Source organism: Eleginops maclovinus, chromosome 22, assembly GCF_036324505.1.
Source record: "Eleginops maclovinus isolate JMC-PN-2008 ecotype Puerto Natales chromosome 22, JC_Emac_rtc_rv5, whole genome shotgun sequence".
Taxonomy (NCBI): domain Eukaryota; kingdom Metazoa; phylum Chordata; class Actinopteri; order Perciformes; family Eleginopidae; genus Eleginops; species Eleginops maclovinus.
Genome location: NC_086370.1, coordinates 17,717,221 through 17,742,096, shown reverse-complemented (window position 1 = coordinate 17,742,096; position 24,876 = coordinate 17,717,221). Strand labels below are relative to the sequence as shown.

Here is a 24,876-nt window from a genome sequence, read left to right as displayed (position 1 = left end):
AGAAACAGTGCTTTTTATTTCCAAATATTATCGTCTAAATGGTGTTTCACAGCTTGCTTTTTTTACATCAAACTGTGCATTGATTTAATACATATATTTGGCCCTCAACAAATTCCAACACATCCAGAACTCTGCCGCCCGCCTCCTCACCCACACCCGCTCTTGAGTCCACATCACTTCCGTCTTTCGAAACCTGCAGTGGCTCCCTGTCTGTCAACAAATACAATTCAAAATCCTCCGCCTAACCCACATAGCCCTCAACAACCAGCCACACCGATCTGCTCCACCACCACACCCCTTCCCGCAGCCTTCGCCCATCAGAATCCAACCTCCTGTCTATCCTCACACGAACCAAGCATCGAACCTGGAGGGACAGAGCATTCTCCATCGCTGCCCCTACCCTCTGGAACTCAATCCCACTACAAATCAGAGACTGCCCTGACCTCCCCACCCACCTCTGTAAAACGTCTTTGAGCACCTGATAAAGTGCTTGAGAAATAAAATATATTATCATTAGAGTAGTCAAGTTTAAACGAATAAAAAATACTTGAAGCAAATCAAATATCATTTGTGTTTTCGTGTCTAATTATAAATGCTAGCTCAAAACTTGGGACCTGCTTCTAAAGGCCTGGAGGAGTTTGTTTGTTAGTAAATTCCTCCATGATGTCAGCCACAGTGTGAAACTGCTCATCACAAGTGATCCGTAACAGTGTTTCCGTTTAGAAAAAAGCAGCTCAGATTGCTGACTCGGGGCCAAAAGGTCTAAGGGATCACATGCTGCCCAAAAAGCGAATATATAGACATTTTCTTCGAAAGTGGAAACAGGAAACTGCATTGTTTGTGAGACATTGGCAGAAACTGCATTGGAGAGGTTTTTGCTTTTGTATAAAGGTTGAAATGGGGATGTTTGCCATTAATGCAAATAGGGTAAACTATGCATGTCACACTCTAATAATCAACAATAAGGCATTTTATTAACAAAAGTATAACCTTCCATCTTATAACACACATTCAAACAAAACCTGAGTTACAAACAAAAGGCAGCCTCATTTAAAAACGTCTTTATTTCATCAACCGGATCCGGGATCATGTTTTTTCAGACTTGTTTACATTCAGACAACAAGGTGAGAGCACATGCTGAGGACAGGAGAGGAGGCAGGTTCGAGTGCATGGGTGCTCTGTCATACAATCTTCTGTATGTGTTTGTGGATATGTGTAACTTTGTCATACAGTCCTCTTTGTATATGGGCACGAGAATGCGTGTGTGTTGTCTCTCTTTCAGACAGTCTTTTGATCCTCTTCCTCCGGAGCTGTTGAGGCAGATTTTGAGTCCTCCTGGGTCTCGTCTAATTCCTGGCTGCAGCCTCGGTCAGCTGACTTCACGCTGTCTTTCACCGTGATGGCTGCATTGGAGTAGCTCGCGTCTATACTTTCATATGGCTCTGATGTCCACTGAGAGAGCACAAAGAGAGGACGCAAGGAACAGAAACACTATTTACATTTTATTTGTTTATAGCCTGTTCTGTGATCACCACATCTGTGTTTAAAGTCAAATAAGCGAGGAGGATATTAATATTTTCCACCGTACAAGAAATATCCTATCTCTGTGTTCTGATACAATGCTTTTGCCTTGCTGGATTTTAAACACTTTCCAGCCTATCCCTATCTGAGTTTTACCGGCACATTTAAATGAATGTATGTTGATATTTGACTTTGAAGTCTAGTGTTCCCCAGAGAATGCAACAATGATTGCACAGCCAATTAAAGTTAGGGAATACAATAATTGTTAACGTTCGTGGAACATTTTACCAGAAAGACGGCTAGAAATGCACATTTTGTCCAGAGGGATTTTCCAATTAGCCAAATGTCATATTGATTTACCCATGATATTTGAATACTTCGGCCAAATGTGACCTTTTCTGCAAATACGCTGCCCGGACCATCAATACCACTCTCTTTATTTTGCTAAATATGAAGCTGCATATTGTTGTGTATATCTTCCTGCTGGCCTGAGTGAATGCTGTACGAGAGAACTACATTTTGTAACAGGGAGTGTTCATGCACCTGTTGAATTTTCCTACCTGCGTGGCTCTGCTGCTGGACCTGTGCGAGGGGCCCATGGCGATGTTGACGCTGGACGACGACTGCGTGTCGGTGGTGTTTCCCCCTTCAGCAGCGGACAGCCCGGATATCACCAGGCCGCTGGAGAAACTACGCTTCCCAAACAGCAAGCTGAGAGTGGACGAAGATGAGGAGACCTGGAAAGCGTAGAGTAGTGTACAGTAAAAGTTTTAAAAGTCAGTAACTGAAGAGGAGATTTTGTAATAATGAGGAAGATGAAACACTGAATTGTTGTTAAACCATGCATTGATAATAACATTGTTTCAGTTCAAATGGAAGACTATACATGTTTATTTTACACATTGAAGCAATTTGACACTAGATTAAAGACTTTTACTTCCTTCTTCTAGTATTATATGTAAAATATAGTAACTAAATGTCACAGAGGCATTATATTTACAGTTATTTAGATCAGCATGTATAAGTAAGAAGACAAACATATATACATATGGCAGTTTTCTTTCTAAATATCCCTGTATCTGCATAGAAGTATAACACGTGTTAACCTGGCTGGAGCGCTGCTGATGCTGCGCTGCCTGGATTTGCGAGTTGATCCCCCCTGCTCCTGAGAGACGGGGGACCTGAAGAGAGAGAGAGAGACATCTCTTACTGCTTTATTCTCCTGGTGTAAGATGCATGCTTTAAGAGTGTGTGTTTGTGGGTGAATACCTGTGAGAATATAGAGGCTATGGAAGTGTTAAAGGACAGCTGACTGTTGGACAGGCGCTGGACGAGGCCGTGGGTGGAGCCTGAGTCCAGGATGGGCCCTGATTGGCTGGCGACGGGGGGGCGCTGACTCTGTGGCTGCACTGACCGACTGCGGTACTCTCTCCTGGCTGCAGGAACACACACACACACACACACACACACACACAGAAGTAGAATAACATACTTTTATAATCGAATACAAGAATAATCCCTGTGTGTATATCTACTGCAAATAGATGCAGTTTATTTTTTAAGGTCAATTTATTTATTCCTAGTTTATTTAAAAAGGGACACTTCACATAAACACACATTGCCTTAAAAGAGTTAGCCACAAGGAAAGTCCCTGGACAGGCATTTCAAAGTCACCTTAGCACAGACATACATACAGTACTGTGGAGTAGAATGTTCAATGTTATTTCGGTGCTGACATTTCTGTGTACAAATATTTTTAGGATTACAGTTTGAAATTGGTTCTGATTTGTGGATTAAATGCAGTCAATAGAGATTTTCCACAAAGTAGACTGAGACACGTTTGTGTGTGTACCTGCGTTGTGGTGTCTGCGGCTGTGTGTGTTCCTGGCTCTGTGCTGGTAGAGACTCAGGCTGTTGGATGTGACGGAGGACGGCCGGTTGTTGCTTAGCGAGGAGGAACCGCCGGCACCGCAGTCCACATCCTCCATGTTCACACCACTGTTACAGCTGGTCAGGTTGTCCTTACGCACCCTGCAGGACACACACACACAAACACACACAGCTCAGATTTACTTATTAAGTTCACATCAGTCTAAGGGACACAAACTAGCAAAGGTCCATCAAAAATGTAGCAACTCTTTACTATTTTAGCTCGTTGAACACACACACAACAAGCGAGAGGTTACGCAACTTCGCTGGCATACACACTGCACACCACTGCAGCCTTCCTCTTAAATTACTTAAATGTGTTCAAGCTGACGAGGCACGGCTCGTCTCCGTGGCTCCTCGGCTACTTACTGAAATTAAGAATACACCTTTTAACTCGAGGCCGATGAAACCGGATTTACAAACTAATCTAATCTGAAAGGAAAACTCAGCCTCTAAGAAGCTTAAGAGCGAGCCACACACACACATTAACTGACATGCAGAGGTTAATGCAGAGCCCATACAATAAGCTGGGCTGTAGGGACTGGGTAAAAGAGAAAAAGATAGAGGAATGTAGGGAGGAAATGCCCAACAAGAGAACAACTTTGGCTGTCCTCCCACTCTGCAATCCTCTTTCTCCCACTGCCCTTGTGTCTGTGTTTAAAACTACATTAAGTTGGCAGTCCCTCCCCAGCACTGGCTTCCAGTAAGTCAATAACTGTAAATGCACAGAGAAGCACTGACTCAGCATTACACTGTGGAGTGATTTACACCAAATACAACCAGCTGAATTATAAATAAACATTTTGAAGTTACTTTAATCCCTTTTTCATCATCACATCTTTTCCCATCATCAAGAGATCATAAGCATTCCCTTGATGTTCTGTGTTCACTCATTATTTCGTTATTTGGCTACATGTTTTTGTAAATTATGTTGATGTTTTCTAATTGGCTGGGTAAGATTAAAGCTGTGTAGATCTAGAGCTGTCTGTTTGTGTGAACTGTTTTATAGCTGAAGTAAAGGTGGGCGGGTGAGTAGGTGTGTGATCAATACTGGTGGTAGAGTCTATGAGTAGTGATGTTTTTGTATTAAATAAAGATACGAGGCACTAGCTAAACATTCTTCAATGTATACGTTGCTGGCCACAGTTTGAATAACATGAACATATCCTGGAGACCCCAGACTCTCAAACTGCTCAAAACATTCTTTCTGCCGTTTTATCAATTTAACACTTCAGGAACTTTTCTAATTCAACATGAATTGCTTATCACCGGATTTATTGTCTTGTCAAGAGCAACCTAATGGATTGTATTTGTGTGCAATAATAATTACATTTATTTTAGTGCAATAATACCAGTTATTCTAGTGCTAAATTATATTGTATTTATTTATTCCACGTATGTTTAAGTTGTTTCGTTTTTGAGGCAGAAAATGAACCCATGATCTCTCAGTTACAGCGCTGCCTTTTTACCCACTAGACCGAACTTAATAAAAAATGATGAGAGACTTTAGCATGCGAGGAATGTTCATTTATCAGTGCACTTAAAGGGAGACTTCATAAGGGAGGTTGAGTCAGAAAAGGCTAGGAGGAAAACACTGTGCTCTTGACTGTGATTGGAATATAACGTATGCTTTTAAATATGCAGAAATGTATTTATTCTCTACTGACCGTAACCATTTAGAGCAGAGCCAGGATCGTATGGCGTCCAAGCTTAAAGCGCCTCCTCCGATGCTGCGGAGCGTACGATGTGTTCCTGCATACGATGTTGTCAGTGGGGACACATACCTGAGAGATAATAGAAAAGACATCAGCAACAAGAGACCCCCTGCACATAGACAGAACCATAACGATGAGGAAGTTAAACAGAAAAAAGTAATAGATTTCATTTCATTTAAATATCCAAAATGCATCCAACAACAACGATGCAAACATTAAATTCAGTCCTGAAAATGTGCTATGTTGGTGTCATGATCTACACATCTAGCTGTGAATGACGCGTACATGGGGTATCCCAGCGGCTGGTCACAGGACGAGTTCACCATGTTCCTCAGCGCCTGCTTCGAGTTCTGGATGCTGCCGCGCTCCGGGTTTCTGTTTCTTAAAAACACCAACTCCTGCTGCTGGCCTGCCCACAGTCCTCGCACACACTCCTTATTGATCTGCAGGGAGAGATTCGATCATATCAAACAAAATTATATATTATAACTTTTTTAGTAAATTATGTTTCATCATCCTCCATTGGCAAAATATTAACATAGCTTTTACTATTCTCTGTCACAACATCTGACATGTTTGTAAATCCCTATACCAAGAATGTCACCTAGAACAGAGATTAATATGAGGAGCTAAAATGTAAACCTGGAAGCAATTACAACTATGTTGTCATCGTTTCTATCAGCTTGATCCATGAGTGAGGAAAGACAGATAGAAAAGTATTTGTGTCGGCTTAGATAAACCTTGTTTTTTTGTCCTTATTATGTTCATTTTCAGGTATATTTGTATTTTGTGCCTCTTCTGTGACATGTTTACAAGATTCAATGTTCAAAAAGTGCATTATTTATTCGTACTGCCCGTTCTGCAGCACCTCTTTTCACCCTCTGTCTGAAACCAGAGCCCAGTCTGCTCTGATTTGCTCAGTGGTGATTGGTCTATCCGCTTACATATGTCCCGTCCCTTAGCCTATCAAGTACAATGTGTTGGAGCGCTATCCAATAGAAGCGCGAGTGTTCCATGGTGATGTCATTATGTTAGAGAAGTAAATATAGGAGTCAAATGGAGGAAACTCGATCTGGATTGAAACAATTGACTCTTACCTTGATGACCTTAAAGCTGAGGTGGCGTTTGTACAGCATGATGATCTTATACTCGTCTGTGCCGTCGTCGATCATGTGTCTCAGAGTGAGCAGCGTGTCGCGGCTGGATAACACCGCCTTACGCCAGGCGGGGTCACTCTCGTGGCAGATGACCAGGCTGCTGCGGTAGTTTGTGATGGCGTCGTACAAGATGGAGGCCTCCTCCGTCTCCTCAAGGCAGGTGAAGTGATCCTAAAAGGCATAATGAAGCATTTTAGTATTTTGATCAGATTTTAGAAAACAGTCGCAGCGTTACAGCAGCAGCCATTTGAAAGTGTAGTGCCCTTTACCTGATGCAGTTTGAGGCTCATTCTGACTGCAGGAGCCACCACTTTCTGCAGGAGGTCAAGATCAGCAAAAACCCACTCGTCTTTGGTGGCGATGCGGAAGTCGCCTTTAAACAGGGTGTTGAAACCGTACAGAAAAGATTCCAGACTTTGTATTGGAAGGCAGAGGTTTGCGGGGATAATTAAGATATAATAGGAAAGAGGAAAAAAGAGGGGAGAGGTTATGAAACTGTGTAGTATTTTTAGATTATAAAACCACATGAAGACAGAGAGTCATGAGTTCAGCATTTGGATCAAAAATTGGGTTCTATCGCCCCCCTCAGGTGAAACTATAGAACTGCAGGCAACACAAATAAGACAACGAGCATCAGTAGAAGTAGGTTCCTGCTACTGATACTTGATATACTTTTAGTATTGCTCTTTAGCCTGAATATGGTTTACCTGTTAGACATGTTGTGTGATGCCGTGCCGAGGGATCTCCTCCCCAGGACGGACAGAGCGTAAGACAGAGTGACCAAGGGAGAGTCTTCATCACTGTCAACAGGCTGAACACAAGCACAAATACAGGGGAAACATGAAGACACTGCCATACAGAGGAATGTATACACAAAAACAAGCAATCCTTCTCAAATGTTGGTTTTCCTATGACGTTAAAATGTATTCGGAGATACATTATCAGTATAATTCATATTTAAACACTGAACAAAAAAAACAGCTGATTGAGGAAACAGCCAGTGTTTCTCCTCTGAGCCAAAATGAGGCTTGAAAGAAAATCTGTACCGTCTCCATCTTCCCAGCACAGTGCTGGATCCACTCCAGGTAGACGTTGCAGAAGCTGGCGCGCGTCACTCCCTGCAGGCAGTGCACGTAGTCCTCATCGATCTTCACACTAAAGACCTGAGGGTCGCGCTCGATGTGGTGCCACTTGGTGTAGGACTGCAGCGCCTCCTGCACCGTGACATCTTTCAGCCAGGTGGAGAGTTTGGGGGAGTGGATCAGGTAGTAGATAATACTCTGGGGGGAGAGATGGGGAAGGACCAGACAAAAGCAAAACACTGAGCACAAATGAAAGAGATGGATGTGTGTTGTAGATGCTGGACACATCTGGAGTTTCTTTTGGCAAGCTGTCGTTTGTTTTAATGATTAATGCATAAGATACCAGTTTATCTATTTAACCTTTTGGCATTCAAATACTTAAGAACCTTTGAGACAAGAAAGGGTGATTGAATATGGCAAAGGTTGATGCCTTATTCAAGCTGCACAATGCTCCTTTCCATAACAGAGACTCAGTTCATTTAGTGTATTAAAATATCATCTTATTAACAATGAAAAGGAAATAACAGGAGTGAGTGAAATATGCTTTGGTGTTTCAACATGTGAATGGGTCTTGGGCCTCTACATTAAACTAGGCTCACACTCATCTATACAAACAGATGAAGCTTACCTTCAGGTAGTAGGTGATGAGCAGCTTTCGGAGGTCGTACACTTGCAGCATGGTGGCGGCGTTGTTCTCGCTGATGCTGTAACCCTCCAGTAGGTACTTGGTGGCCATCACTTCCCAGGCCAGCCAGCGCAGGTTGAAGGCCGCGTTGCAGGACAGCATGTGGGGCAAGTGACCGGGTTCACAGCAGCAGCAGGCATCGTCCTCCTCCACCCCTTCCGTGATGGCCTCCACCTCTCGCTGCTGGCAGTATGTACCTGGGACAGGGAGAGAGATGAAGGTATTTTTTTCAGAGAGCGAGTTGGCTTTTTAACTACAAGGGGTCATATAGGATGTTATCACCATAAAAACATGTACAAAAATGCTTGTTTTATGTTTATTTTATTCTCTTGGCTATTTCTTAGTGACTGTTTTGAAAGGTATTCAAATGTTATTTTATAATGTGTTTCTGGTGCACTATATCTGAATGCTTTTAATATTTGAATTGCCTTGTGTTGAAATGTGCTAAATGAATAAACTTGCCTTTCCTTGGAATTATTATGAAGATTCCCTACATCATGTTTAGTAAAGGGTTTCTTTTCAAAAACGTTTAGACATGTTTTGATTTTCAGGATCATATCGTGAACAGCAATTCTTTCTGGCAGGATTATTGTAACTTTAAATGTTCATATAGTCCTTTGCCTAGGTACGGATGCTAAGACTGTACCTCTGAACTCCAGCCCCCTAAGCTGGAAAGTGACCAGCCCGTTTCCAATCTCGATGAGGTGGACCAGGGCGTTGAGGTAGTCAGAAGCCAGGATGAAACAGTCTCCGGCGCTGTAGTTGCCCCATCGGCCGAGCATGAGGTCGCCACAAAGCGAGTGCTGCAGCGAGCGGGTCAGGTACTCGTAAAATATTGAGTTTAGGTTGCTATCATCACACCCTGCAAGAGAAAAGACATCAGGAAATGTAATAACAGATAGATGGATGTGTGTAAAGAAAGGACAAAGATGGCGCGCAGCAGTCTGGTAGCTTCCTTTTCTAACTGATTATAAACTATTATCCTAATTTATTTAAGAGCTTCACAAGAAACACTTGATATACTACTGCTGGATTTAGGTCAGGTAATTAAAAAAAGAGGCAGCGTTTAACTGATTGAAGTGTAGTTAAAAATACAAACCTGTCTCTTTATCCACTTGGGACACCAGTCTGCTGTTTGAGTTGTCAATACGCTTTGTGCTAGAAGACACGAGAGACAAAACACAATTAAAATCATATGTTAGAGCCCCCAAAAAAGCTCAAAAATTACATTAATGCTATGGTCACAAAGCTTTCCGAAGAGTATGTCCTGTAACATAGTGTGAATAAAATGTTGCAGCAGATGGGACACCATCCAAATAATATTGAAACCAGCTGATAAGGGTAATGAATCTTGTTGAAATCCTCCTCAGACTGTATAACCATGTCAGGAAAATAAAGATCTGTTACCTCTGCAGCCATCAGATAGTCCGCAGCTAAATATTTTAAGACTGAACTATTCTGTAGTTGCTTTCGATGTCTTATTCCTTGTTGTCATGTTCTCTCTGTGTTTGGCAGAGGTCTAAATCAACAAACCTGTACAACAGCTGCTAAAACACTAAGATCAGACTCAGTCAGTGATTTAACTGCCACAAGTTTCAGACACCAACATCTAAATATAATCACACAGACACCTTCATGTCAAACCACTGAAGTTTAGAGAACACAGTTACAGGAGTAGTTTTGGCAGCTCTCAGCGAGCTGAACTACAAACAGCTTCTCACATCAATAACTTACAGTGAACAGAACAATGTACATTGTGTAAGTGTGAGCAAGAGAAGAGGCTCTATCTGTTAACCTGACTAGCTCGACTCAAAAGCATTGGCTGGATTTCTCCTTCTGCATAAAATATGTAATGTTAATATTGAGAATTTATAGGAAAGAAGTCATTAGTTACAAATAACTACATTAATTTTGATATTCCCTGCTGTGCTTGTTGCTCTCAAAACCAAGCCAATTTCTTTCTCAAGCTGTAAGTCTATTACACATGTCAAAAATATATACTTTTATTTCAATAAAAGGCTCAATACGTTCCTAAACAGATGGGCACTGTAGTTTTCTGAAAACTAAACTCAAACAGAATGAAAAAGCAATTGTTTGGAGTGTGCTAGTGACTATTTACAGCAGCAGGATGGGATTACAAAATACACTGCAGTGTGTGTGTTAATATTAATGAATGAACATGTAATGAAGTGCATCAGTGAGGCTGATTGATGTCTTTAATAGTTGTTGGACAACAGTTGAGGTCAATGGCACAGATAAATAAGCAATTGTTAATCATCCTGTGTGATAATATGAACTTGTTGCAATATTGGTTTTAGTATTTTCATTGGATTTATCGACACTTGAGACTATTATTTAAGTAGCAGCTTGTCGGGATTTTCTTAATCTGGACTCACAATGCGAGTAAACAATTTCCACACACCTGCAGGCTGTTTAGGAAATTCACACTCGCTCATTCACACACATCGTCAGGGCCTTACTTGTAGTTTCTTTCCCAGAACTTGATGGGCCGTGGATAGGAGGAAATGAAGATGGCGCTGCCCAGGAAGGGAGCCAGAGGAATGTAGAAGATGGTGGTGAGCAAAGTCTGGAGCAGCAGCATGGCTGAGTCTAGACACACACACACCAGTCAAGGAAAGAAAAGCAGGTACTGATGGAGTCAGACCCACATACACACACACTCACTGTACAGGTCTTAGAGAAAGGATACGAGGCACAGCGAATGGCTGAGCAAAGGCATGGAAAGCGCTGCCCCAGGCGATCTGCCAGGGAGCGATGTAAATCAAGATGAAATGAAGCTTCAGCAACAGCTCACGCATCTAGAGAGAAACAAACAACACACACTCAGTCGCCTACAAACAAACCCCGTCAGACCAGGAGTTGTATTTTAAGGGATACTAAAACATTTGACATTGACAAGACCAGACCAGAAAAAACACAAAACATAAGGCAGTTCAGTTAAAAATGTCCTATTTTATGATCTCCTATGACAAAAGATATATCAATTGTGCCAGATCTGTTTCTGACTATGAAGATTTTTACTTCTGATCATTACTGATCCTCCATGACAAGTATACGTACATGTCTTTGAAACTCTCCACATTTCATTTCTAACACAGACTTACTGTTAAACATGCACTATCTCACACCACAGCCAAGATGTTGCCATGTCCTCATATCTTCTTTTTGTTTGTCAACTTTACTGAATGAGTTTGTTTCTATTTCTGAGAAGCTGTTGGATTCTGTGTTTAGTGTATGAGTGTGTTTTTGTGTGTTAAAGAGAGATTACAGTTTGTCTCATTTACAGACAAATAGACACACACAAAAACACAGTCACTCACCTTGTGGAAAACAATAGACATGATGAAGAAGTCGAGCAGGAAGCTCTCGGAGGCGCTCGGACAGTCGAAATGGAAAAAGACGAGTGTGAAGAGCAAGGTGAGGAACTGGAAGCTGGGGTCGCAGAACGATGAACGCAGGAGTTTTAGTCCAGCGACAGTCGTCAGCAGAACGTCACAGCTGGAGGTGGCACAGAAAAGAGTTTAGACAACAGATTCAAGAAATGGATTGACACACACATGCTCTGTATTTGTGGCTGTGTGTGTCACTCACTGGATTCCCAGCTTCTTGCGGTGACTGAGGGCGAAGCCGTCATTAGTGAGCGCGCTCAGCACGATGGCGGGGTACACCACGTACTTTTCAAAGCACAGGAGCCCCACGTACAGTCGCTCGAACCACATCAGCACGGCATCCTCTGTAACACAAGAAATAACAAAATAACAAAATAGCAGACCAGATCCCAGATTTATACAGAGAGAACTAGTTCAGAGTTTCTACAAGGATGCTTTTTATTTTGTACTCAGCAGACAAGGTCACAAGAAGACTCATGATCTTGTTGATTGTTGTTATTTCTGCCAGGGAAACCGCGTTTTTAGCCATTTAAGATTGTTTACCTCGTCTTTGGCTAAAAGAATATCCCTTTAAATACTGAAAACATTACCGTTAGATTTGAAATTTAGAATTCATGCAAAATATGAAGCCATTTCATTAGTAAGTGGTAAAATAATACATGTGGACACCTTTAAAGCCTCAGTAATTATGTTTGCTCTTTGCAGGTACTACTTAATTATTAACAGAAACCTCTGGTGTATATACAGTATGCATGCTGACCTCTGGGTTCAAACTGGTGGTACTCCTTAGTCTTGAGAACTGGATGAGAGATCCACAGCCAGGGGTGATGCTTCCTCAGCTGGGGGATCAGGTAGTGGGTAACAAACCCCACCGTCCCCGCCAGAGCGTACAGCACAATGGTCACAAAGGGCTGGATACAAGTTGGTATATCAAGGAAACATAATGAGGATACATAATTAGAAGCTAAAACACTTGGGGTGCTGTTCCTGTTATCTCACCTTGAGAGACAGAAAGACGGTACTCGCAGTGATGGCGAAGGTTAAGATGTAGGCAACAGAGCACACGACTACATCCGACAGCAGAATCTCCTTCTGCAGAGCACAAGAGAGCGGGAGAGCTGCAGTCACTAATGATCCACACCGAATGAAAAACCCACTCCCTCATCAGACTCATTTAGGTGTGAGATTATATCTGTCTAATCCAGCTGAGCCTCTTACGTTTGAGATCAAAGATGCAACAGCTGGAGAACACTTTTACAATCGACATTAATACTGTACAAGGAGACGGGAGGCTTGTTTTCTCTGATGCATAATTCCCTCTAATCACACACGATGATCGACAGCACTCAACACATACACGAATAAGATTTCTAAAACTGATATTTAACGTTTTAACAAGGAATTGATTTCCTGATGTGATAATTGTAAATCTTCATGAGCTAAATATGGCTCTGGGCTGCAGGAATTTAATAAAACTGTTCACTTATTACTCAGAGGATGAAATTTAGCAGCAGTGTCAAATGTGTTTAGGATTTCACAGCAATGGCAGATTATAAACAGAACAACCTTTAGTTACCATAGAGTTCTGCAGTTTCTCTGGCAGTGGGTCTTTACTTTCCGTGTCTTCTTCCTCCTCTTCCTCACTCTCTACCAAAGTTGGCATGATCTTTGACTTGACCAAAGATCTGTAAATAAAAAAGCGTGAAGGACGAGACATTAGAAATAGTGTTTGTTCTACGATATAAACAGATGCTATATTCAAATAAAAATGAAGTTTTATCTTCAATAAACTCATTTCCTTCTTCATAGACAAAAAGAAATGACAAAATTCTCTAAATAAAAATAAAAACTTGTGCATTAAACACACAAACACACGCTGTGATACTCACAGTAGTACAGAGGGGTCGCTGCTCTGTCGGCTGAGGTGGTAGGAGAAGACCACCAGAAGGCCACAGAATGCAGAGAACAGAGCTGGTGTGTGCTGCTCATCCCACGGCTCCTATAACACACACATGTATACACACACATACATCACTGCGAATCATATCACCATCATGCACCACATAATGATTCTAGATCTCCACTCCTAAAACCTTCTTCCTGCAATTGATATCTTGTCACTTTTAAAAATGTTGCTGCAGCTAGAGGGAAACTGCCAGGCTGCACGCTATTTTAACCTGAACTTCCCTCCACTTTTATTCCTATAACTAAGCTGATGACCAGGAGAAAGGGCTATATTCACATCTCCTACCTGCTATATGCTCCGTTTTGTTTTACATTCAGTTCATTTGTACCTTTAGAGCTCCGAAGCAGAAACCGTAGAGCAGAGACACAGCGATCAGACTGCGCAGGATGCCATAGACTGCAGAGATGAGACTTGTAGCAGCTGAAACGCAAATGAGAGAGAGGATGAAGAAATGTGCATAGGAATTAAACAAGGAGAAGCATGGTTAAGCATTTACTCTAGTCTCTTGTTTTCTCAATAATTTTGTTTTCATACATAAATATACTTTAGCGGCGAAAGTAAGAACCGCTTTGGACATTACACTAGACATACATTTCCTCTTATCAATGGGTGGTAGTTTGGGTAACTAAAACTCTTATTTATTTACATGCATAAATCTTTAATCTCTTATAGAGAAGATTTTCAGCAACTTGTATACAGTTTACAAAGATTACAAACCTGAACCTTAAATCCACTGATGCATTCAGAAATGACTGTTTACAGTAAACACAGAAAGAAAATCAACATCCAATTCAGATCTGGAATAATGGGAGAAAAAAGCATGACTGAAATCCAACGATTAAAAACACTTTCACCAACCTGTCCCTCCAAATAAGTGCATGTCGATCTGCTCAAGCAGGTAGATGGTGAAGGTGTTGATCTGGGGGAAAAGGCCCACCAGGAAGGTGATTGGGAAGCAGTAGGTGAAACCTGTTCAATACAGAAAACATGTTTTAGTGCTTATTTTTAACAGGCAATAAAACAGGTAATAAACAACAACAAATAAAATATATGCCGTACTTGCAGCCTCAAGGCCATCTGAAACAAATCTCAAATTGAGAGATATATGTGTCGGTGTGTGAATTTTATTGCACGTCTCTACTGGTATTCATCCCTACCCACTAGCAGGTCTCGTAAAAAGCCCAGGGCGTCGTGACAGGCGATAGTAACTCCGTACATGGTGGAGACGGGCAGGTCTTTGCTCCTCAGGATCTGCTCCAGCAGCCAGATCAGAGCACAGAAGATGCAGAAGTAAGCCGCTCGACTGTAGGCTACCAGCTGGTTGTGACCCTGCAGACAGACAGAGGTTAGGATGTTATTAACAGTTAGATATTACCATCTACTACTAACTAATACTTATCTTATGTCATTTTTATGTATCTTCATAGTGACATGATGCAAGAGAACTCCAAACGAGGTAATATCTTCAGTAGTTACATTGTTTGGGCCTCAGTCAAAACACAGCATGACAGCATGCATCAAATCAGGAACAGCATTGTTTCCTAAATACTGTAAATGATCATGCATCCGAAAACAGTTTTGGAATCAATATGTTTTGTCTACAATTTAATATTTCCTCTGAGATTCAGTGACAAGGAAACAATAAACTTACATGTGTGGGTGAAGCTGCATCTGGTTGAACGCTCTGTAAAACAAAACCACAGGCAATATCAAATTACCATTTTACCATGAAAACAGTTTTGATCCATCTAAGAGGAAGTAAGCATTAACAAAAAGGAATTGTCAATGTATGAGATCTGTGTTTATGTAATCTACATTAGGTAGCAAACATTCTAAGCTAACACATGAATTATTCCTTAACTAAGAGGGTTTTAGTAGTGAATGGTTTTCCTTAAACCTTCACAAAACAGACACGCTTTAGTCCAAAGGTTAAGATTCACTACACAAAGCCATGGCTAGGTTTTTTTTACCTTCAGTAATGAATACTGGCAGCTGGCGATGACCAGACAGAACTGGAAAACCCAGAAGTCCTTGAAGCAGCCGTGATTGAGGAGCACAAAACCCAGGAAGGAAACCATGAAGGCCATGAAGATTGCCACTAGATTCTCCAGAAATTCCTGGTTTCTAAACAAAAACAGCACAAACAAAGGCAGAACTAATGAAGAGCATCATTCCTGCATAGTATTAATGACAGAGATATATTAAGGGGCTGATTCACTGCTCAACTGATGATTACATTGAAAAAATATGACACTGAATGAGGAAAGAATTGACCAAGCACAAATTAGCTGACTGGCATTATCTGGGTCAAATCAACTGGTTTATCAGAATTTGGATATATTCAACTTTGACAGAGAAAATATAAAAAAGATATAAATACTAATGTCTATTATAAATATTATATGTACAGTGTACTTTTGCGAATTGAATAACATGCATGATATTTGATTTTTAAACTTCTATACAACCCGATACAATGGTAAAAAGAGTTACCTGTCCAAAAGGGCAAGCAGGGTGAGTCTGTCATATAAAATGTTGATCCACCTCCCGGGAAACAGTTTGAGTTTGTAATAAATCTTTCTGGTGGATTTCTCCTGAGTGGATGTCTCTGACGACTCATCCAAAGAGTCCTCTTCCTGACACACAAACATAAATAATGAATACCTACCAGAATTCATATGCCATAATCACAAGGAAACAAGTCATGTTTTTTTATCTACATGATTTTCCATCTAGGATACTTCGCGATCATCATAAGAAGACATATTTTTCACAATGTGCAAAACACACACAAAGTGGTGCATTAATGATTCAGCAGAGAGTCTGTGTAGTTTCATTTTAAACGTCGTTGTCCCCCCTGCTGGTCTGTATGCAGCACTGATGTAAACTGATTCACATCAAAACATCAGCTATTTATTTCCTTTTTACGCAGTTTCCTTTCATAGCCGTGTTTCCTTGCTAACAGACCTCTTGTTCACTCCTTTTGCTGGCACATTGCTACAATTCTTGGCACGTTACCACCCCCAACTGTTGAGTAATGCAATAGCTTAAACAACCCAGAGAACCGGGTATCAAGTCACCCTCATGCATGAACAAGAAGGCTCCCCAGAACTTCTCTAAACTACTAAAACCCACAGGATTTTGAAGACCCAAAACATCCTATTTCAATGTATTTGTCATTTAATAAACATCTTATCTTTAGTCTTTGCAAAACATTGTTTTTAAATCGATGGTGTGCAGAAAAAGAAAGAAAATATTAAAGCAGATGGATACCTGGAAGATCTCAGGATGTGTCCTCCGGGGCCGGAGCCGGTGTGCCGGGATGATGCGTCGCTGGAAAGGGCAGTCAGTGTGACCGGCCGCCAGGCCGTCCTGACCCTCAGAGTTAGAAGAGGTTGACAGCAGGTCACTGGAGACACACACACACACACACACACACACACACACACACACACACACACACACACACACACACACACACACACACACACACACACACACACACACACACACACACACAGAAGAGGGTCACATCTCTGCATAGGCAGTGAAGGTAGTTCGGAATGAGATGCAAAGGAAGCAATATGGTAAGATAAAGTCTATGAAAGCACACAGAACAGGTAAAAAGGGATGGAAGAAATTGATTGAAAAAGATCAATTTTAAGGAAGAAATAATGAAGAGGAGTAGGAAATATTTGACAGCAGTACCACATGTTGCCAGTGATGAGCTCTGCTCCTAGGGGCAGGTTGAGAGCTCTCTCTGCGTATAGCTTACGAGGACGGTCTCCTGTTGGTACAAACACACACAGAACTCGTGTCAGTGTATAATTAATATGAAATAACAAACAAGTGGCTGATGATTAACTAACATAATATGTAGGAATGTATTTAATATTTTTAGCACTACAGACAAACACCCAAAGAATAACTGAATATTTTATAATTTCTTAAATATTTTTAAGCAGATTTAAAAGTTAATCCATCAGCTGCTGTCACTAATACTGTGTATTTGTTCGAAAGATCCAAATATTGTCGGACCGCCCCAGCATGCAGTCTATGGAGCCAGCACAAATAGACTGCTAAAACTGATCAGGGAACTGCTGCATGTGATTCATCTCACTTTGTTTCCAGCACAATCATTATATAACATTTTAACTGCTGATTTATTTTTTAATGGCTGCTTACTGTGTACAGTATGGAAGGTGTAGGCATCTTCTTTGTTGGTGGCCTCTGGCCTGCAGATGACCTGCAGCATGGAGCTCTCTGACTGAGAGGTTTGGGAAGGCAGCGAGTCGTAGTCCGGATCCTTCTCCCTGTCCGTCTGTGGACTGCAGACAGGAGAAACACTATAAACTAATGATGCTGGATGGCTGAATTCAGCACTGTCCATATTTTTATTGAAGTGTGTGGGTGTACAGGCATGTGTACCTGTCAGGGGACACTATTGGGATGTGTATGGGTGGTATGGCCCGCGGTGTGTCGGTAGGCAGACTGGTGGGTGGTTTGGGTCTCTCTGGCTTGTTTTCCGTGGTGGTCTCTGTTATCGTCTTCTCTTGTCTGGAAGTCACACTCAGATTCTCTGCAAGCACAGAGAAATCAAAATGCTTTTGGTTTAAAATAACAGAGCTGATCTTCCATTGAGAGAAGCTTGAATGTATGTGTTTACGTTTTCTGTTTTCCTTTGTTCCAACACAAATCTGCTTTTGTTTCCTAGCATGGGTCTTGCCTTTTAGCTACTTTGCCCGTCTTTTACACCGCTTTAAGTTGTTATTGAGCACCACAACTTGCTTACTAAAAGTTGTGCTTTCAAATGTATCTAATTCAACCAAAGTGAAAAAAGAATTAGGAAACTGATTGACAACATGCCCAAAATTCGCTAAAAGCACCACAGTCATTTGAACTAGACAGAATTGTTCAAATCAATGCATTGTTTTAAAATATCTTTACAACGACAGTATTAGTATAGAAATGAAACCTTATATAGTTGATGGGACCATGCACTGCAGCTCATAAACAATGCTGACATCTCATTGAATTTTTTGCACCTGTATGAAAATGTGCAATAACTCTGACCCTATTTAACACGTGGAAGAACAAACCTTCTTGCTGAGATTCCCCTTCCTCTGAAGCTTCGGCTTCCTCTTTAGTTTCAGGCCCCTCCTCTTCCTGTGAAGTGGCCCCTGCTCCTCTGGTACTGAGTGACCCCAACAGGGATACAAACTCCAAGAAGCTGGATTCGTTGGGAATCTGACCCTCCTTAGCTTCCAGATCTGACTTGGAACTGGTCATGGTGGCCTGATAAAGAGACAAATATTTGTACTGTATGAATAGACAGATTGATGGAGATAACTAGAAATAGAAACAGAGACAAACTGCCAACATACTGTGTTATGTGAGCGATCTGAAAGCAGCACAGCATCTTTCCCGCTATCCATGCTCAGCCCGCGGATGTGAGTCCTTCCCCCGGGCCCGTAACGGCCCAAAGCTGGCGGCAGTCGCAGAAAGCCGTGTGAATCCACAATAGGGTCCAGAGGATCTGTGTCGTCGTGGTTGGAGTGGACGTCGATACCTGAAGAGCTGTTATCATTGGTCAGCTGTGGGCTTTGTGTGCTGTCATCAGTGATCTGCACACCAAGATGTTCCTGTTCTGGATCTGGACACTCCAGTGTGGTGAACTCAGAGGTGGATGTTTCTCTACACAGGTGAAACTCTTCACTTTGGCTGACTGTCGGTTGCTGTTTTGGTGTGCGGTCGTCCTCTGAGCTAGCTGGTTCTTCATCCTCTTCCTCTCCTTCCTTTTCACCCTCTAGCTTCTCCTTCTCAGGGGAGTCAAAGGTGATGACGGGGATCTTGATGTGACACTCTCCTGCATCCTTCTGAGCCTGGTAGGACACAAATGTCACACACACTGTATTATCCAAACCAGGTTATCATTTAGGTGAATTTAAAATCCTGCGAAAAAGGCTGAAAACATCAGAACAAGATATTGACATTGGTCTGAAACGATTCATACCTGTGCATTATGCAGAAGGCTCTGCTTGACGCTCTCCTCTAGCTGAGCAGCAGTCTGAGGGTCACAACTCATGGTGATTATGATTTTGACTGTGTCGCTGTCGTCCAGTCGAACCGACACAGGCCCGGGGGCGGAGTTGTCTACCAGAACCACTTCAATCTCATCAGAACAGTAAGTCTCATCTACTGGATCAGCCTTAAAGACAATGCAAAGACAGAGTTCTACTAATGTACAAAATAAATACAATGCAATGAGAGCACAATCACTTTTTTAACCCTCCCAAATATAACAACTTATTCCTTGGAGTCCTACCTGTGGATGAGGTCCTGGGATGTCGATTAAATCCTCTTGACGTTCCTGGGTAGTCTCCAGTGAGTTATTGTTTGCATCTGGGGGCTCTTTTTGCTCCTCACTCTCCTCCTCGCTCTCATCTCCACTTCCCTTAGAGGGAGGCAGACCTTCATCAGCTGTTTCCCTGTCTGCAGTCGCTTTATCCCCACAGTTGTCTTTTCTGTCTCTGTCAATCCCCGTCATAGAGCCCCGAATGTCTAGTCCCTTTTCCTCAGTTTCAATTATTTCTGCGTCCATTTTCCCTGTCCCGCTCCCAGATCCAGGCCGCGTCTCTTCTCTTTCAGCCCTGGATGGGGTCCTCTGCTGGGCCTGCAGCAGGGGAGCAGCCTGGTCTGGATTTGGGCTGGAAAAGTCATCTGGAGAAGGGGTCGGGTTCAGGCTTCCCTCCACAGGCTTCTCCTCTGCTGCGCCATCACCCTGTCCTGGAATGAAACGAAATGCAAATTCAAATTGATTTGATTTAAGATGTAATAGTAATACAATCCTACAATACATGTCATGGACATTTTGTATTCTCTGGAGTGACAACACAACAAAATCCCTGTTGTCTACAGCAGTATTTACTAATGACATCCTAAAAAAAAGTGCCAAAGGGGACCATTCCCACTGCTTCTAAAATCTGATACACTTTAGTGCAGTTGTTTTCTGATGCATTTTACCCCAGAGTTTGCATCCTATTAGGAATAAGCTGACTTTCTTTTCTGACTAATCACCAGCGCATTAGGTCATACACTTACTGGAAGCAGTCAGCTAATCTTGTGTCTGACTATTAGTTTTGTGCTTGTCAGAGCATATTTACAACAATGATTAACTGTCTTGCCACTACACAGAACACATGTTACTCCAAGTTACATACAAGGCCTCAATAGTGACAAAAACCATTAGGACATCAATTGAGGATGACCTGGGTGTACTGCCGTGCAAGTGACTGTCTTTCTACATCCTGTTTTCATTCTATAAGTGTTACCTTATCACCTTGTAATATTGTTATTGTTATTTTAAGCATACCACAAAATCAACAGGATGTCCTCTCTCTGAAACAGTTTTAAAAAAACAGCTTCATGTAGCCCAATCATCTGTGCCTTGATACAAAGACTCACAATACTGACCAACCAACACGATTAAGTTAGAGGTAAACCAACAACATATGTGTTTGGTCCAGTGGCTTTGAAGATAGCATAGATGGATACAGCCGCCTCACTTCCCCACATATGGTGTACGCTTAAACTGATGTTGAGTTTTGCAATAGTCATCTAAAAAATAATAGCGTCCACAGCGATTCATTGCTTAGCCTCGAATATGTTACTTTTTCTCTAAACTGGGGGCGCAAAGCTTTCCATTTGCTGCATGTGTTCCATTTAAAACATCATACAACCCTATTTCCAAAAATGTAATATATCCCTTTAAGAAGCCACAACATCTCAGTTTTTCCACAGTCACTTAGTGGCTTGTCTTGTTTCCCATGCACTCATTTATTCAGATATTTCCTTTGGTAATTACATCTGTATTTCCTCAAACCAGACAAAGATCAACATCACCTTCTGCAGTCTTCCCTTCGTCTGACTTCGAGCAGTCCTGTATGGAAGAGAATTCAGAAAACACCTGATTAACATTCAGACATAATGTAGGTCAACCCAGTGTTTTCTGTGCTGCCTGGTTCTTTTCTCAGGTGTCTATCTTTTAACTTTCACTCACCACCCCTATTAGTCCTGGGTCAGTTTCAGTCTGTTTCACTGTCACCTGGATCACCGGACTGGTACGTTTCCGAGCCAACATTGTCATGGCAACACTGTCCGGGACTGTACTGCTCTTCCTGTGAGACAAAGACAACAGACGGGCAGAGAAAATAAATGATGAGGCTAGAGAGATTCAAAGATAGGGAGTTTTGTGGAAGTCCATACATAAACGCTTTATTTTCAGAAGAAATCATCTGACCTTCAATCCCAGACGTATACTTAAATCCAGTAATTCATTAGTATGAGAAAGCAGTAAAAATCTGTGCCTCTGCTATTGCTGTCTCATCTCTCCACAGGCTTAAAAAATGAAAATAAATACAGTCGCACAGGGAACAGGAAGTGATAGACTTTTCTCTGTGTGAAGTATGGCGGAGAAGCCGACTGAAGATCCCTGACCTCCCCTCATTACCTCATTCACCAAAGCTGTACTGAGCCTTTGATCTGAAGTGGAATTAGTCTATATACCACTCCAAAACACTTGAGCCAATATGATCTCATAGAAAAGGACGAATACAAACATAAAAAGTGGAGACTTAAACTGATTAAATAAGAAAAAAGGACGTCACCAATGGTAACACACTCAGTAAGTATTAGTTCAATTAGTCTAAAAGGAGGTCTCAGACCCAAATGTACAATTTTATGTTTAATAATTAAGTAGTATCATTAGGGATTTAGCCCTCTGGCCTAGATATGCTAATGTCTAACTTGGCAGGGAAGCAGCTCGAGATACAAGGAGCAAAAATATTGGTTTGTTGAATTTAGGTTGCTGCATGTCTTTCTCAAAAGCCTCCAATACGAAGTAAAGTAAGACCATGTCTATGGAATTGTGAAGGAATGTTTCAGCTCCCTTAGATTGATCCCTCTGACTGTAAAGTAGTTTCAGCATTATAAGTGTGAGAGAGGGTTCACCTGATGGTGGCGGGCAGGCAGGAGTCCGAGGCATTACTCTTCTTCTCTGGAGGCTTGCTGAGATCAGAGAGGCTGCTGCGGACCACCCCCTCGCCCTCGTCGAACATCAGGTGCAGCCGATAGTTGGCCAGCTTGATGAGGATGAAGAAGACGGTGATGGAGCTGCAGTAGAGGCTCAAAGCCATGGTGGTAGGGGGCAGGGCCTGTGAGAGGTAAGGAGACAGGAGCTTCCTCATATGTACAATACATTTTTTATTTAATGCTTCATGCAGTGCGTCACTTCTGATCTTATTGGTGGATTTTTGCAAAAGGTAAAGCTTATTTGCAGCCACACAGTTCCTGGAGTGAATTACATGCTCAGTGAAACAGAAGATCTAATTTGATTAACTGGTGGATTAATGAAGGTTATTGATCCCCAGGGGAAGAATGGCCTATGGTAAAAAAAAAAAAAACAGGAAGATTAAAGACCCAGTATCTGCATCATGCTCATACATGTCTCATACTGTTCTAGAGAGATGCTTGCTCTGTTTAAAATAGACTCTCTTAAAATCTGCAGTTACAGATGCATAGTGTCTTTTGTGCTTACATTCCTTTGTTATTCAGCTTGGTACTATCACTTGCTGAGTGCTGCAAGCGACCTTCAGATAAAATTGCTTGTAAACTTGAAATTTGAAACATCTCTCCCAGAAAGTTTGTGTTGTTTTTGCAGGGGAACCAGTGGGTGTTTTCAAACAGACTGAAAAGTGTCAGCAACAACATTTTAATGGTGGGAAATTTCCTAAATGTGTCACTCTCACACCAGAATAGGTTACTTGGCCTGACTAACACTCATAAAAGGGTATCTAATTTGGGGTAGCCCACAGTTCCTAAAAATGAGTACTGAGTTATTGTGATGAGACAGGAAAGCAGAAATATTAAGAGCAATCACATCACATAATCTGGATAAAAAGGTTAACAATTGACATTGTTCCATAAAAATGTTATTGTATAACATTGTCACAAACAATACCAGAAAAGCTGCCATTAATCTGCCATCAGATCACTAAGCAGTCACCCTATTCGTACTGCACATGGCTGTTGTTGTCTTCATACTACACAGTTAAGGTTAAGCTATTTCACCCATAACAGTATCCTATCCTATGCCTGCATCATTTTAAAACCGCTTTTGTAAGTGCCTCATTCTGGATGTTATTGTCCCTGGGAGTATGGCAGCTTGCGTTTCAAATGTAAATATCAGTCAAACCCAGTGTTATGCCTCCTGAATCTCACACTGTCACATCCATGAGCAGCCATGCGTTCCGTCACTGCATGCAGAGGAAAATACTGCGACAGGGCTGTTTTCCCAAGCCTATAGTACTTCACTCAGTAGCAGCAACCAGACAATGAGGGACGTTGGAATATCCAAGCAGGGATAACATCGCACATGAAAAAAACGCTATGGCACCGCGAACATCTCACACCCCCTGAGAGGCCTTGAACGTCATGTTCCCCCATAATAGACTCACCAGATGGAGAGACAGGGGCAACATCAGGAGGAATATCCACAGATAGAGGTGGCAGGAGTTGTTGAATTTGTTCTGGTCCGGGTCGTGGTACCAGCCCCCGGTCACAGATGCCCACACTCCCTGACGCAGGGTCTGCACAACCTGGGAGCCCATCTCTCCTGCTATCTCCTCTTCTCCTCCGCTCAGGCTGGAAGGACGGATGATGCTGCTGCTAGGCTACAATGGTATGATCTCCTTTAATGCATGCTACTGTCGCTACGCCTCCATGTTGGGGCGATGCAGCACGTCTCCTGATCCTTCTCTTTCATGCCTCTTCGCTCTTCTTCGGTGGTGTCCTCTCGTCTGCCGTTTCCCATCCCATTGTCAATTCGTCCATTGCTGCAGCCGTGGTCCTCATCTTGTCCTGTTCGTCTCTCTCCTTCTCCCTCTCCTCTCTCCTGCACAGATGCGCAGCTCCGAGCGCCTCCCCTCCCCTCCCACTCCTCCTCTCCGCCACCTCCCCCTCCACCCTTTCCTATTATGAATCACACCTTCAGTGTTTGTCTGACACACGCAAACAGTTTTCAGTATAAATCTGTCATTTTCTTTCAAATACCAATCTGTGAATAGCTAGGCTGTGTGTTGACTACGAAGTGCAAGCATGCACACGTGTATATTTGTGTAGTCTATAGCCTATTGTTTAGTAATGTATGATATGCATTGGATAAAAATTATGAAAAGACGATAATAGGCTGTAAATATGATAGTCAGATAAAATAAGATGTCTTTCCCTGATTGAGTCAAATATAAAAAAATGAACGAATAAAGTACAAAAGGTAGTCTATGATACGTGGCCTTCAAGGCAAAGTACAGAAATTAGTGCACTAACAGAAACATATACATTCAGGTAGATTAAAT

General features: G+C 42.0%; 1 protein-coding gene across 1 annotated transcript; it reads right to left on the bottom strand.

The window, feature by feature from the left end:
• Positions 1-1,066: 1,066 nt before the first annotated feature.
• pcnx2 (pecanex 2) lies at positions 1,067-24,385 on the bottom strand. Its single transcript, XM_063875034.1, has 40 exons — positions 23,980-24,385; positions 22,475-22,677; positions 21,525-21,642; positions 21,368-21,404; positions 19,791-20,251; positions 19,479-19,673; positions 18,850-19,347; positions 18,565-18,760; positions 17,894-18,044; positions 17,651-17,793; positions 17,174-17,252; positions 16,739-16,874; positions 15,959-16,101; positions 15,436-15,589; positions 15,117-15,149; positions 14,623-14,794; positions 14,324-14,434; positions 13,794-13,885; positions 13,389-13,498; positions 13,076-13,184; positions 12,499-12,591; positions 12,260-12,410; positions 11,702-11,843; positions 11,431-11,608; positions 10,800-10,908; positions 10,570-10,699; positions 9,189-9,247; positions 8,736-8,951; positions 8,033-8,286; positions 7,369-7,602; positions 7,030-7,133; positions 6,592-6,736; positions 6,263-6,493; positions 5,451-5,608; positions 5,118-5,234; positions 3,374-3,552; positions 2,791-2,957; positions 2,628-2,702; positions 2,082-2,258; positions 1,067-1,452 (listed from the first exon to the last, which is right to left on the bottom strand). Exons 1-40 carry the CDS (start codon positions 24,130-24,132, stop codon positions 1,279-1,281), a joined length of 6,387 nt encoding a protein of 2,128 aa, XP_063731104.1. The 5' UTR covers positions 24,133-24,385; the 3' UTR covers positions 1,067-1,278.
• Positions 24,386-24,876: the final 491 nt, after the last annotated feature.